Source organism: Mobula hypostoma, chromosome 8 (assembly GCF_963921235.1).
Source record: "Mobula hypostoma chromosome 8, sMobHyp1.1, whole genome shotgun sequence".
NCBI lineage: Eukaryota > Metazoa > Chordata > Chondrichthyes > Myliobatiformes > Myliobatidae > Mobula > Mobula hypostoma.
In genome coordinates, this window is record NC_086104.1 from 132,882,419 (window position 1) to 132,896,314 (window position 13,896).

The 13,896-nt window shown below is 42.5% G+C and overlaps 1 protein-coding gene across 2 annotated transcripts in view; it reads left to right on the forward strand.

Moving 5' to 3' along the window:
- Positions 1–13,091, forward strand: part of LOC134350974 (disintegrin and metalloproteinase domain-containing protein 9-like) — a 156,337-nt gene extending 143,246 nt beyond the window's left edge. The window contains exons 21-23 of one of the 2 annotated variants that reach the window (XM_063056913.1): positions 1,944–1,967; positions 6,100–6,164; positions 10,338–13,091. In XM_063056913.1, coding sequence (XP_062912983.1) covers positions 1,944–1,967; positions 6,100–6,164; positions 10,338–10,395 — 147 coding nt within the window. In that variant the 3' untranslated portion in view covers positions 10,396–13,091. The remainder of the gene's footprint in view (positions 1–1,943; positions 1,968–6,099; positions 6,165–10,337) is intronic. The other variant, XM_063056914.1, reaches the window with a different exon arrangement.
- The last annotated feature ends 805 nt before the right edge of the window (positions 13,092–13,896 follow it).

The following is a 13,896-nucleotide window of genomic DNA, read 5'->3' on the forward strand; positions in this document are numbered from 1 at the left end:
TTGGTTTAGACTGTTGGCTTAGACACAAGGCAGAGGGAAGAATAAGTGGGTCGTTTTCGGGTAGGGAGGCTGTGGCCGGTGTATGCTATCGGGCTCAAGTGCTGGGGCTCTGAATGCTCACAATCGGAATCGATGACTTAGACGAGAGGATCGACTGTAACATATCCAAGTATGCTAACCGTGCAATTTGGGTTCTGAGGAGAATGGGGCCACAGCGGATACAGGTAAGTGGGTTAGGACCCAGCAGGTGGAATATATGATGAGGAAAGTCAGGGGCATATATTCAAAATGGCCAGCGGGAACGTTGTTGGTGTCCAGAAAGATCTAGTTATCCTTGTACTTGAATGGCTGGAAGTTAACATCAAGGTTAGCAGCAAGCCATTGGGAAGGTAAACAGTATATTGGCTTCAGTTCAAGTGGATCTGAACCGTTCATTCATTATATGTTGTATCATATGACGTAGGCGATCATGGTCTTTCCATGACCACGATTGTTCCTGGCAAATTTTTTGACAGAATTGGTTTGCCATTGCTGCCTTCTGGGTGTCTTTACAAGACGGGTGACCCCAGCCTCTATCAATACTTCAGAGGTTGCCTGGCATCAGTGGTCGCATAACTAGGACTTGTGATGTCCACCAGCTGCTCATACGACCATTCTCCACTTGCTCCCGTGGCTTCATGTGACTCTGATTGGTGGGGGTGTGTGGCCGGGGGGTCTAAGTAGGTTGCAGGCTAGTGGAGAAGAGAAGTGCCTTATGTATCCACCCCGCCACCCATACAAAGGTAAAACCTCCACACACTGCAATTATCTGGGAACCCACTGGACTGCGCCTGGAATACTGTCATGCCCCAAGGAAGGATATACTTGAGGGAGTGCAGTAAAGATTCATCAGTTTAACTTCTCAGATAGAGAACAGACTGGGTTTGTACTTTGCAGCACTTTCAAATGCTCATCACATCTGGCAGCATCTGTGAAAAGGGACAGTTCAGGTTGGGGAACTTCCATCGGGAGTTTTGTGGGCTTAGGCTCTTTATGGTTTAGTACAAGAAGAAGTGAATTTGCAGAAACTTAGAGAATTTTTAATGGGGAAGATACAGATGATGTTTCCTTTAACTGGGTTGCCTAGAACCTGGGCTCACAGATTGAAAATAGAGGTCAGCCATTCAGGACAGAGATAGAAGAATTCCTTCACTAAGAGATTGGTGAATTTTTAAAATTCTGCAACCCAGAGGGCAGTAGAGTCTTGGCCTGTGTGTGTACTCAGGGTAGAGAGCAGTGGATCTTTTTTTATGAACTGAATTGAGGAATATGGAATTAGAGCAGGGAAGTGTCACCGAGCTAGAAGATCAGCCATGTTCTTACTAAATGGAGGAGTAAGCAGCAGAGGCCGAAGGCCTCCTCTCCTGCTGCTTCCCACCTTCTTTGCAAGTGCCCATTTGACAATGCAGAAGGGCATCTCTAAGCTTGCTTTGGTGCCAGTTGGACCAATGTTTCGACGAGAAGATGGAATTTTCTGGTAAGCATCTGAGGTGTTAGGTTCTCTCTTTTGATTTGTGAACTGTGCCATTCTGTGAAGCCTGTAACCTTTCCCAGAAAGACCTGCTATTAAATCTCTACACCTCCCCTCTCTAAAATCTGGCAAATCAATATGGCACAATTGCTTTAAGGGCCTGTTCCTGTGCTGTGTTGTTCCTTGAGAATTACTCAGTAAAACCTCTCATCCTCGACCTGTTCTTCCTGCTCATTTATTGCCATGAAGTCTTGTGCTTACAGTATTCTGAAATGTATGGTTTAACCAAGTATGACTGCGCAGAGACTGTTCTCCACTACTCGTTGTGAGGGTCGAAGCTGGAACCTGCCAACACCGAGCATTAGATAGTTTAGGACTTCTGTCTTTGATCTTTTAGATGCAGCAATAATATGTTTTATTTTTAAAATACCAGGTCCAATTAATACCAGCCCAAGAGGTAAGTTGTCTTAATGAATCCTCAGGGAGACCTTTTGGGAATTTCTTAAGAGTTGGTGTTCTGACCCTCTGCTTTTGTAAAGTGTTTGATGAGAAAGGTGGGGATTTCATGAAATACAAGCACACAAAGTTCCTCTGTTCTGTGCAGAAATTCACCTTAAAATCGGCTGGACTGAAATTAAGCTTTATTTGATGTAAAGCACAATAAGTGAGCCATATTTAAATAAAGGGTGTGAAAAGACCGCTGTCAATGTCACTGTGAAGACCAAACTAATTTTTTAAAAATCCAAACGTTTTATGAATATACTTGTTCACAATGCAGGCTTGCTAAACTTTGGAATCAAATGCAAATACGAATTTGCTAACATAGGCCCCTGCCTACTCGAGCCGAGACACATGAATTTGGAGAACTTTGTGGTTTTTTTTAGGAAATTTTTAAATCTAAAATAAAAACAGAAGATATTTGATACAGGCAACACCTCTGCAAGGAGAAACAGAGGTGATGTTTAGAGTCAGTGACCATTCGCCACAACTGTTTCTGCCTGGCCTGGCAAGCATATCCAGTGTTTTCCGTTTTTATTTCAGATTTCCATCACCTGCAATTTTTTTTTTTTGTGCGCTTTGCAGCTATGAATTAACTTTGCAAGCTGGTAATTGACCATGAGTTTAACGTTCACAGTAACAGCATCTACATTTTGCTACATTTTAGAGGCAAAAGGAAGTAAATACCTTTGGAAAGATGGAAACTTGTAATGACCTCAGGAAGAATTGTGTCCTGCTGTTACTGTAACTGTTACCCATTGCGCTTCAGATCGTTAAAGGAGCTAAAATCTGCCCTAGACTGACTTTTATCCCTGGCTGCAAGTACTAAACACTGTATACAATGGAACTAAGCATTGTTGACCGAGTACAACGTACTGCATAGTGTGGTTAGAACTACTGATGGGGAATAAACGCCTGAGCTTGGTTGTCTTCCTGATTAAACCTTTTTAAATGTGATTTGTTGGTGGATAATTAATGAGACTGTGATTTGCTGTTGTCTGATGCATAGCTGAATTAATCTGCAAAGATAAGTTAATGGCTGCCTCCCTGCAGATAACTGATGTGTTGATGATGCTCAAAACAGTATATAAAATGTTTTTATCTCCTCTGGGTTTAGTGCAGAGTAAGGGTAGGTTTTGGTGTGCTCCTGGCTGGGTGACCAGCTTCTCGAGGGGAAGTGATGAAAGAAACTGAAGGAGAATAAATCGCAGGGTAACGGGGAGGAAAGTTTTTATCTATTCTCTGATTGGCTTAAGACATCAGAGGTGGTTGTCTCAAGCCAAGTCAGTGCATTAATTTTCCCTGCATTAATTCTCGAGATTAATCATAAGCTCTGCTACACACTAGGAGCAATGTACAATGTACTCATTCACAGGGTGAACGTGCACTGGAGGTTGGGATTAAAACAATGTGGTGTAACATGATGACCCATCCCTTAAGCTCAGTGTCTTTGCTTGCTATGTTTTCTTTACCATCTTGTCTCCCAATGTTGCTGCCTTCAAGAAACTCAATACTCCAGGTTTTCACTCTTCAAAGGCATTTTCCCTGCATTAATTCTCAAGATTAATCATAAGTTCTGCTACTCACTAGGAGCAATGTACAATGTACTCATTCACAGGGTGAACGTGCACTGGAGGTTGGGATTAAAGCAACCTCACCGTGTATTCACCGTGATTTTGATTCACCGTGTATTTTCTGGCCTGGTTGAACTTCACTTTAGCACTTTTCTGAGTTAGATTTCACCTGCCATTCCCTTGTCCACTTTCCCAGTTTATCTACATCGCATGGTAGCAACTCTGTTCACTGTCCAAACTATGCCACCAATTATGGGGTCACCAACAAAATTGGTAATTTATATCCACCTTCATTCTGATGTAAATCATTAATTTTTGCAAATTAACTCAGGAGTGGGACAGAACGGAGGAATCTTCAGTTTTAGGCTTCAGTAGGAGTATGGAAATGTACTGCAAGTTGTCCGTGCTGACCATGATCCCCATTTACTCATGATACTGTATCCTTCTATTCCTTTCTTCCCCGAGTCTCCGTTCAAGTGCCTTTTCGTGGAACAAAGAATATAGAACAGAACCACACAGGAACAGGCCTTTTACTCCATGTCTGTGCTGAGCATGATGCCACGTTAATCTCTCCTGCCTGCACGTGGTCCCTCCACTCCCTGCATACTTGTCTGTCAATCCCAAAGCCTCTTTATCACTGCCATCACTGCCAGTATTGTGTTTGCTTCCCCCACTTCCTCTTTCAGCCCGTTCCAAGGACCCATCACCCACTGTGGAAGAGGAAAAAACCTGTCCGCACACCTTCCTCCTTTGAACTTTGCCCCCCTTGTCTTAAATGCATGTCCTCTAGTTCTTGGCATTTCTATCATGGCATAGAGATTCTGACTGTCTACCCCATCTATGTTCCTCAATGTTATAAACTTCCATCGGCCTCTGATGCTACAGAGAATGCTAGTCTGTATCTCAGACTCTCTAATCCAGGTAGCATCCTGGTAAACCTCTTCTGTACCCTTTCCAAAGCCTCCACGTTCTTCCTGAAATGGGGTGGAAGGAGAGATCAGATGTGCACATGATACTGCAAGCACAGCCTAACCAAAGTTTTATATAGCTTCAGTCTGACTCTTGTACTCAATGGTCCGACCAATAAAGAATAGTGTCCTTGTAATGGCACTTTCAGTGGGCTATGTATCTGGACCAAAAGATCCCTCTGTACATCAGTGCTGTTCAGGGCCTGCCACTTTATGTATGATTTTCCCTTGAGTTTAACCCTCCAAAATGTATTATCTTCCACTTGCCCAAATAAAACTCTATCTGCCATTTCTCTGCCCATATCTATAACTCATCTACATCTTGGTGTGGCTTTTGACAACCACCTTCACTGTCCACAACACCACCGATCCTTGTGTCATCTGCAAACTTTCTAGTGCAGCTACCTACATTGTCATCCACGTATGCCACCACAGAGGTCCCCACAGTGATTGCTGCAGAATAGGTCTCCAGACATCCAGCATGAAATACACCCTTCTGCCACTATTCTGTCTTCTGTGGCAAGCCAATCTGAGTCCAGACTACCGAGTCATCAGTGATTTTCGTAACTTTCGATAACCAACCCCTCCACCCCCTTTTTTTGGTCTTCATCCCACCAGCCCTCATAAACCCCCTCTCCTCCGTAGCTATTTTGATTTTGCCTATCAACATGCACTCTTTCTACTGGTTCCCCCTTCTCACCTCCTTCCCTTTATTACGTGCTCCACTGTCCTCTCCAATAAGATTCCATCTTCAGCCCCTTTTCACTGCCACCTGTCACCTCCCAGCTTTTTACATCATTCCCCCTCTCATCCTCCCTTCCCCAGTATGTCTATCACACTCCTCAACTGGATGCACCTATCATCCACCAGCTCTGTTTCCCTTTACCTTTTTACATTGGCTATCTCCTCCTTTCTTTCCAGCCCTGGTGGAGCGTCTTGACCCAAAACATTAATCCTCCATTTCCCTCCCCTGACCAGCTGAGTTCCTCCAGCTCCTTTCTGTATTGCTACCAAGTCAGCGTGGATCGCATACATGGGCCTACCATGCAATACCTCGTCAAAAGCCTTACTAAAATCCATGTAAGCAACATTCATCTCCCTGCTCTTATCAATCAGCTTCTTAATTTCCTCAAAAAGAAACTGAGTCAAGTTTGTGACCTACTCTGAGTGTTGTATTTCTGCTTGAGCCTCCTCCTCCTCCTCCTCCTCTGCCAGATTCGTCAACCTCTGTGTGGGAAAGCTCACCCCTGAGATCTCCTCGAATGTTGTAGAAATTGCAGAAAATCTGTTTGGCAGTATGAATATTGTGTGAAAATAAATAAAAGTGGGCAAATACTTTACAATATTGTCATATCCACTTGCCTTCCAGCCACGAGTAAGCACATGGTGTGCTTGCTTAGTTGCTTTCAGTTCTGATTCTGTACTGTACCACAGAATCCATTTTATCGGCTTCTTCACTGGAGGAATTACTGGGAGGCATTCTTCTGTGCTCACAGAGGTTTTGAGTCCTGTTTCTACAAATTATATGCTTTTATTTCTTTTTAAATAGGTTGTTCCAACAAGGACAACAGTGCCAACATATGTAAACAGACCACCACAGCTGACACCATCCAGGTATGTTCCTTCCTAACTATAAATGCACGTATTCCCCCATCAGTGTTAAAAATTGGTCACTTGTCAGTTTCAAGTTCCAGCTTCCTTTCCTTCTTTCTCTCTCTAACCCCTGGTTCATTAGAGCCTGGGTTTTGCCAGACTGGAAGCTAGCTGGTATTGTTTGGAGGTTCCCCATTAAAAGTTATCTGAAATACAGATGAGAGCCATTGGCCTGCTTTTTGTGCTCTGTCTCTGCTTGTCTCTTCAGTAATCCTATCGTCCTGTTTCTGGTGTCTGCCGTTGCGCTGGCAGGACAACTATGGTTTGGGGTCCCAAAGCTCGCTCACCTTTCAGATTCAGAGCATATATGAGGGAAGGTCCGTGAAGAAAACTAGACAGGTTAACCAGACTAAGTTGGAGCAAAGAAACGTGCATTTATTCAGTACCTTTCACAACCTTGGGGCATTGCTGGCAAGGAAAGAGCTCTGAACAGCAAGATACCAAATGAGACTATGTTCTCCTTGGGTCCAAATTCCTATCTGTGCGGGAGACTGCAAAGATTCACTAGGTTTGGAGGACTATAGTAAGGGACAGACGCTGGATTTCTTATGCCTTATTTTCCCTGCATCAGAAGAGATTGAGGGATGACCTGATAGAATTATATAAGATAATGAGAGGCAGAGATAGGGTAGATAGTTGGAATTTTTTTCCCCTGATAAGGAGGGAGGGGTTATTAATTGGTCTTCGTCTGAAGTTGAAAGGAAGGGGTTTTAAACAGGACCTGGGCTGTATGGTATTTACACAGAAAGTGGTTGATGCTTGCAACATGTTGCCAGAGGAGTTGGTGGAATAGAGTGCAATTACGATGCCTGAAATAAGCCAGGTGTAGAGACAGACTAATGAGATTAGTGCAGATAAAGTCAGCGTGTAAGTGATGAGCCAAGTAGCCAGAAGGCCTGTTTCTGTACTGAATTTCATTCTCTAGCTCATCGTGAATCTACTTCAGTTTTCTGACTATTTACTGCTTCAACCCTTTGAGGAAGAGCATCCATCAAAGAGAAAATCCTTCTCCTCTTTACACTGTCTGAAGTATGTAGCCTATTTTTTCAAAGCAGTGGTGGAAAAGACTACAACAGGTATAATTTACTGATGAGGAATAAGTATTGGTGAGGCCAACACTTGAGCTCCAATACTTCACCATTTGCAGGATGCAAGCTTTTTGTGTGTACAAGTTATCGCAGGATTTACATTGCAAAGCCTGCCATTTTCTGGATGCTGGCTTGCAGTTTATATCACACTGGACAGCAGATTTTTTCAAAAGTGTTGCTTTCTTAGAATTTTTTTTGTTTATGATAGACTGCTTGAAGATGAACACAAATATAATTTTAGACTACTTGTATCACGTAGGAATCTGGAGAAACAACAAATTAACTGTTAATGAATATAGTGTGTTTAATTGCATAATGGTGCTGATGCTTTGCAATAGTTCAACTAATTTAAAAATACTTTGTTAATGATTTTTATTTCTACGTAGTGTCTGAGGCTTCTCGCTTAAGTGTCCAACAATAATTCACCAGCATTGATGGATTCCAATTGCCCTGGTATCTTTTCTGCATGACCACAATGTTCTGGTGAAACCTTTCACCATGCTTGTCACTAACAGCACCAAGATTTGCAGGGAAGAAGTCTAAATGGGAATGCAGAAAATGAATCTTTAGTGACATGTTGCACTTCATGGTTTTATATGCTTGAAGCATGCTTTCAACCAGCCGCATGTAGTTTGGTGCTCTGTAGATGCAGAGAAAAATTTCAACAACTTCCTTGAATGCCTTCCATGTGACTTTCTCCGGTCCTACTAGAAATTCTTCTAATTGCCTGTCATTGATGACCTGTTTGATTTGTGGACCAACAAAAATGCTTTCCTTAATCTTGGCATCAGTTATTCTGGGAAGCATCTGTCTCAAATATCAAAATCCTTCATCGAAATTTTTGTGCCTGGTGATAGCAAATTCCATCCTTACAGTCCTGAACCCAATAATTATTACCAAAACCTGTCCTGCCATGCAGCAGCTGCACTACCTAAGCATGCCCGAGCATGCCTGGACAAGATAGGAAACTTTCCAGCTTACATTGTAGGCAACATTTTAATTGACTTGAATTATGAATTGAAATAATAAATGTAAGTGATTTTAAAAAATGGTGTGTGATAGGGAAATTTCATCGTGATTTTCATGATCAGTAGCCCAAAGTTCATACACCTAAAGGTATTCAGGAAGCAAAATCTTTATTGTCCAGTGTTATTATTACCATTCTGTATTCAGAGAATCAGTTCACAGCTTCTGATGTGCTGTGCCCTGTGAGGAGGAGAAAAGGGGGCAGGATGGGCCTTCCAAAGCAATCATTGGTGACCCAGTACCTCTCTGGATAGGGGAAACCTGGGAGCTCAGTTTTCAAATTGTTCGGTGTGTTATCAGCTTGAGTTATTTTATTTAGAAGTACAGAGCAGCAACAGCCCAAAGAGCCTGTGCTGCCCAGTTACATCTCTGTCACCTATTAGCCGCCTTATCTGTATGTGTCTGGATTGTGGGAGGAAACGGGAGCACCTGGAGGAAATCCATGCGGTCACGGGAAGAAGGTAGATATTTCTTACAGACAGTGGCTGGAATTGAACTCAGGTCACTGTAGTAGCATTGCGCTAATGGCTATGCTACAGTGCCACCCCACTTGTATCCCCCATGACCTTTCGAGACTCCAGACATGTCCTTGGCAGTTGCATAAGCTCAACTGCAAACATAGTGAAAGGTTAATTCCTGGGATGGCAGGACTTTCATATGAAGAAAGACTGGATGAACTAGACTTGTACTCGTTGGAATTTAGAAGATTGAGGGGGAATCTGATTGAAACGTATAAAATCCTAAAGGGATTGGACAGCCTCGATGCAGGAAGATTGTTCCCGATGTTGGGGAAGTCCAGAATGAGGGGTCACAGTTTGAGGATAAAGGGGAAGCCTTTTAGGACTGAGATTAGGAAAAACTTCTTCACACGGAGAGTGGTGAATCTGTGGAATTCTCTGCCACAGGAAACAGTTGAGGCCAGTTCATTGGCTATATTTAAGAGGGAGTTAGATATGGCCCTTGTGGCTACGGGGATCAGGGGGTATGGAGGGAAGGCTGGTGCAGGGTTCTGAGTTGGATGATCAGCCATGATCATAATAAATGGCGGTGCAGGCTCGAAGGGCTGAATGGCCTACTCCTGCACCTATTTTCTATGTTTCTATGTTAGATATGAATTTGTCTGGAAGCCCACTGATTCCAGCTCCACTTCTATCTGTGGTGGGGGCATACTTGCAAGCACAAATACTGGTGATGTTATGGGTGGAGTGAATAAGGTGAGATGTTTGGTTTATTTTGGTGCATTCACCAAATCTCCTCAGATCCTAATGAAGCAGAGTTGCTGCTGTGCTCTCTTCATGTTTGCATCAATATGTTGGGGGAGAAAGGTCAGTCTCTTGTGTCACTGATTTATCGTGCATTTTGAAAATTGCAATGCATTGGCGTGGTTCTACTTCGTTCTTTTGCTACCCAGTGTTACATTGGTTCCAGTGTAAGCTCATGGCTAAATGCACCAAAGGGAGAATTGCAGGACTTGTGTGAGAGGGAACTGAAGAGAGTGGGATCAATAGGAGCTAGCATGGGCTTGATGTGCCAGATGGGCTCCTTCTGTCTAAAGGTGTAGCAAAACCTGGCTCATGAATTCCCTTCAAACATGAGCATTCTACTATTACATCGTGCATGTAAATTCCCATCATAGCTTGGGAATCGGGCAGGAAAAGTACCACGAGCTCAAAGTGGGGGATGGCTGACCTTTCTCCCCTTTCCAGTGCGCGTCTGGGATCTTGATTCACAGATTAGGGATGTTATGTGAAATTTTGTGGGAGTTTGTTATTCCGAGTCTTCCAATGGAGCACCATTTTCCTTCTAAGTTATTGCTTCTGTGATCCTCAGCTTTTAACTGGAGCTTGCCTTTGAAAAGTGAAAGAGTGGGCGCTTTTGATCAAAAGGATAACGCCACCCAGCCGAGTTAAGTTAACTGGGATAATAAACTGAATTACTGGGCTATTTCATTACTGGATCTGAGCGTCGTGATAACTTTATTTTTATTCTACTGAAAGTGTTTCTTTTTATTGAATTCTAGGCCGGCACCAGCTCGACCTGTGCCTTCAAGACCTGTCCACCCACCCCAGAGGGTCTAGCTTGTCATTACACTTGCAGTGCAGTTGCTCAGTCCGGATAGTCCTATGATCAGTGCTCAGTATACTCTGCCCTGACAAGCTCCCTGAGTGTCAACGGACTTCCATCTGAGCCAGACTGATCAGCAGGATTTTCCTGCACTGTACATGTGCTTCACTATTTCTCAAGAAAACTGAGTGTCTGCGGTTACCAGTCTCTGAAGGAACGTTGCAACTGAATACCTCTTACGTGTCTCTTCTTTTTTTTTTAAAAAAAATCATGATTATCTGGAATGATTATGTTGTAAGCTTTAATTACTTTGAAGAAACCCTGATGTTTCTACGCACTGGTCACCAGTGGTCACCAGCTATCAGATACCCAAATGCCCAATAGAACAGAAGGGGATAATCCATTACTACTGAGGACTGACCTGAAACTTTAACTAATCACGTCCCTCCATAGATGCTACCAAACATGCTGAGTTCCTCCAACACTTTGTGTGTGTGTGTGTGTTGCTTCAAATTTCCAGTATCTGCAGTCAGGACTATCATCAATGACATATCATGAAATTTATTCGTGTGCAACAGCAATACAGTGCAATACATAAAATATACTCTACAATACGTTAATAATGCAAAGGAGGAATAATGAGGTAATGTTCGTAGGTTTGTGGACCTTTCAGAAATCTGATGGAGGGTAAAAAGCTGTTCCTAATACATTGAGAATGGGTCTTTAGATTTCTGTTCTTGTCTCCATCTCTTGTAACAAGAGGTTATGTCCTGGATGTGAGGATCCTTCATGATCAATGCTGCTTTCTTGAGGCACTGCCAGACTAATATCGGTGCAGCTCTGAGCCACGTAAATTAAAACCCTTTAACACTACTGTACTTTAAAAAAAATAATAAATTAACTTCCCTGAGTCCTTTTGTTCACAAATTAAACTTGCCCTGCTGTTCTGAAACTGATCTATTTTTTTTTATTTTTAGGAGTTTGTAAAAGAATGACAAAATTGTCCAGAAAACTAGCCCAGTACTTTGCTAATTTTGGGTTCCTGCAACATAGTTTGAACAGGAAAACTTTTAATCTTGTTTGATTATTCAATTCGCAGATGAACAACATTCTAAATTGCATTGGGTTGATCTGTTTTTAAGAAAAAGGCTAACATCAGCATGACTTTTTAAGATTCAGACTTATGGGAGTTCAAGATTGAAGTTGGAAAGGTGGCAAGATATTCTGAGTCTTTGTCTTTTGGGTACTTTGGGTCATCTGAATTTCATGCAAGTTCATCAGAGTACTGAAACAGTTATATTTTGTATCAGTAGTAAGGATACAAAGGCTGTACCTTAACTATGGGCTGTGTGATCCACCAGTGACCTTTCAGAGAACAACAGGATGCTGCAGCTGAAAGCTTGGGTGTTTTTTACGAGTGTATTATCTATTTTTAGATTTCATGCATATATATATATATATATTATACAGATGAATTTAAGTGACACCCTCGGAGTGAATTGGAGCTTGGAATCCAGGTCACAGTGTTTTATAGAATCTTCGGAGACAGCCTTGTTGGTCCCTGCAGATACTCCCGGAGATGCCCCTCATTGTATATCCTCTATCTTTTTCACTTGAATATTTGCACTTTTTGTTTTACAATGATTACTGTATATCATTTTCAAAGATGCTGATTATTTTTTCTTAAGAGATGTAAAGAAGTTATGCATACATAAATTACAGATGGCTTTTATTTAATCTGTACAAAGGACAATGATGCAATAAAGATGATTTTTTTTTCTAATATGAAGTATTCATTTAAACTGATCTGCGAGGGTGTGTTCTCATCGGGGGTGCAAAGGGTCAGCAACTTTAAATTCCTCAGTGTTACCATTTCGGAGGGTCTGTCCTTGGCCCATTACCATTACAAAGGAAGCACATAAGTGACTCTACTTCTTTAGGAGTTTGTGAAGATTTGCTATGGCACATAAAACTTTTACAAACTTCCATAGATGTGTGGTGGAGAGGATATTGACTGGCTGCATCACAGCCTGGTATGAAAACACCAATGCCTTTGAAAGGAAAATCATGCTAAAAGTAGTGGATACTGCCAAGTCCATCACGGCTAAAGCCTATCCACCACTGAGCACATCTACATGGAGTACTGTCACAGGAAAGCAGCAACCATAATCAAGGACCCCCACCATCCAGGTCGTGCTCTCTTCTCACTGCTGTCATCAGGAAGAAGGAACAGTCAGGGCCCACACCACCAGGTTCAGGAACAGTCATTACCCCTCAGCCATCAGGCTCTTGAATCCAGAGGGAAAATTTCACTCACTCCATTGCTGAGCTGTTCCGATAGCCTATGGATTCACTTTCAATGACTGTTCACCTCATATTCTTGATATTTTTTTGCTCATTTATTTTGATTATATTTTCCTTTTGCATTTGTATAGTTTGATGTCTTTTGCACATTGTTTGCCAATCCTTTTGGGTGAGGTCTTCCCGTGATTCTATTGTTTCTTGGATTTACTGTCTACACCCACAAGAAAATGAATCTCGGCATTGTACAGTATATGGTGTCATCCTGTATATGTACCTTGATAAATTCAGTTTGAACTGAGAGATTTACAGTGAAATCTACAGCTATTGGTCTGCTGAGTAAAGTGAATAATCTTCAATAAGTATTTACAACATTGTGCAACTCCTGTGCGCAAAAACTGCTTAATAAAATGTGTTTCAATTTCAAACCTAAATGTCCTAAATCTCTGCATGTGAATAAACCAGCTGAGGACTGCTTTACATACATGGGGGTTAATGTTAAAAAGGGAGGGGAAGATGCTTTAGATGGTGAGAGAGAGCAGTCCATCACTTCCTCAATCCACTCTGGTCAGTAAGTTAGGAGAAAATTAGATACCAGGCTACTCGTTGATAGAAGACTGGTTCGTAAATGCAATGGCACTGGAAACCTAATAGGGAAAGAGATGGGTTGCATCCCACAGTGAGTTGGATGAACTTGCCAACTCAGGCAGCACCTATGGACGGAAATGGATAAAAAACATTCAGACTTTTCAGAAAGAACTGCGTACTTATTGAGATATAGTGTGGAATAGGCCCTTCCACACCTTCGAGCTGCACCACCCAGCAATCTCCCAATAACCCTAGCCTAATCACGGGACAATTTACAACTGGTACATCTCTGGACCGTGGGGGGAAACCCATGCAGTCGGGTGGGGGGGGGGAACGTACAAACTCCTTACGGGCAGCAGCGGGCATTTTAGTGGAGCGCTCAAGAATTTGGAGGTTCTCTGCAGAATATCCTCAAGAAACAGTGACGGAGGAAACGTCACAGTATTCTATTACTTGTCTGGCCTACTGCAACAGTGACCCCTCCCCCCCAAGCCCACAACCTTGACCTCTAAGGAGCTCGAGAGCAGCAGATGCATTGGCAACACACTAACAGCAGGTTCTCTCCAGCAAGTCACACACAACGCTGACTTCGAGCTATGTTGTTCATTCCTTATTAGCACTGGGTC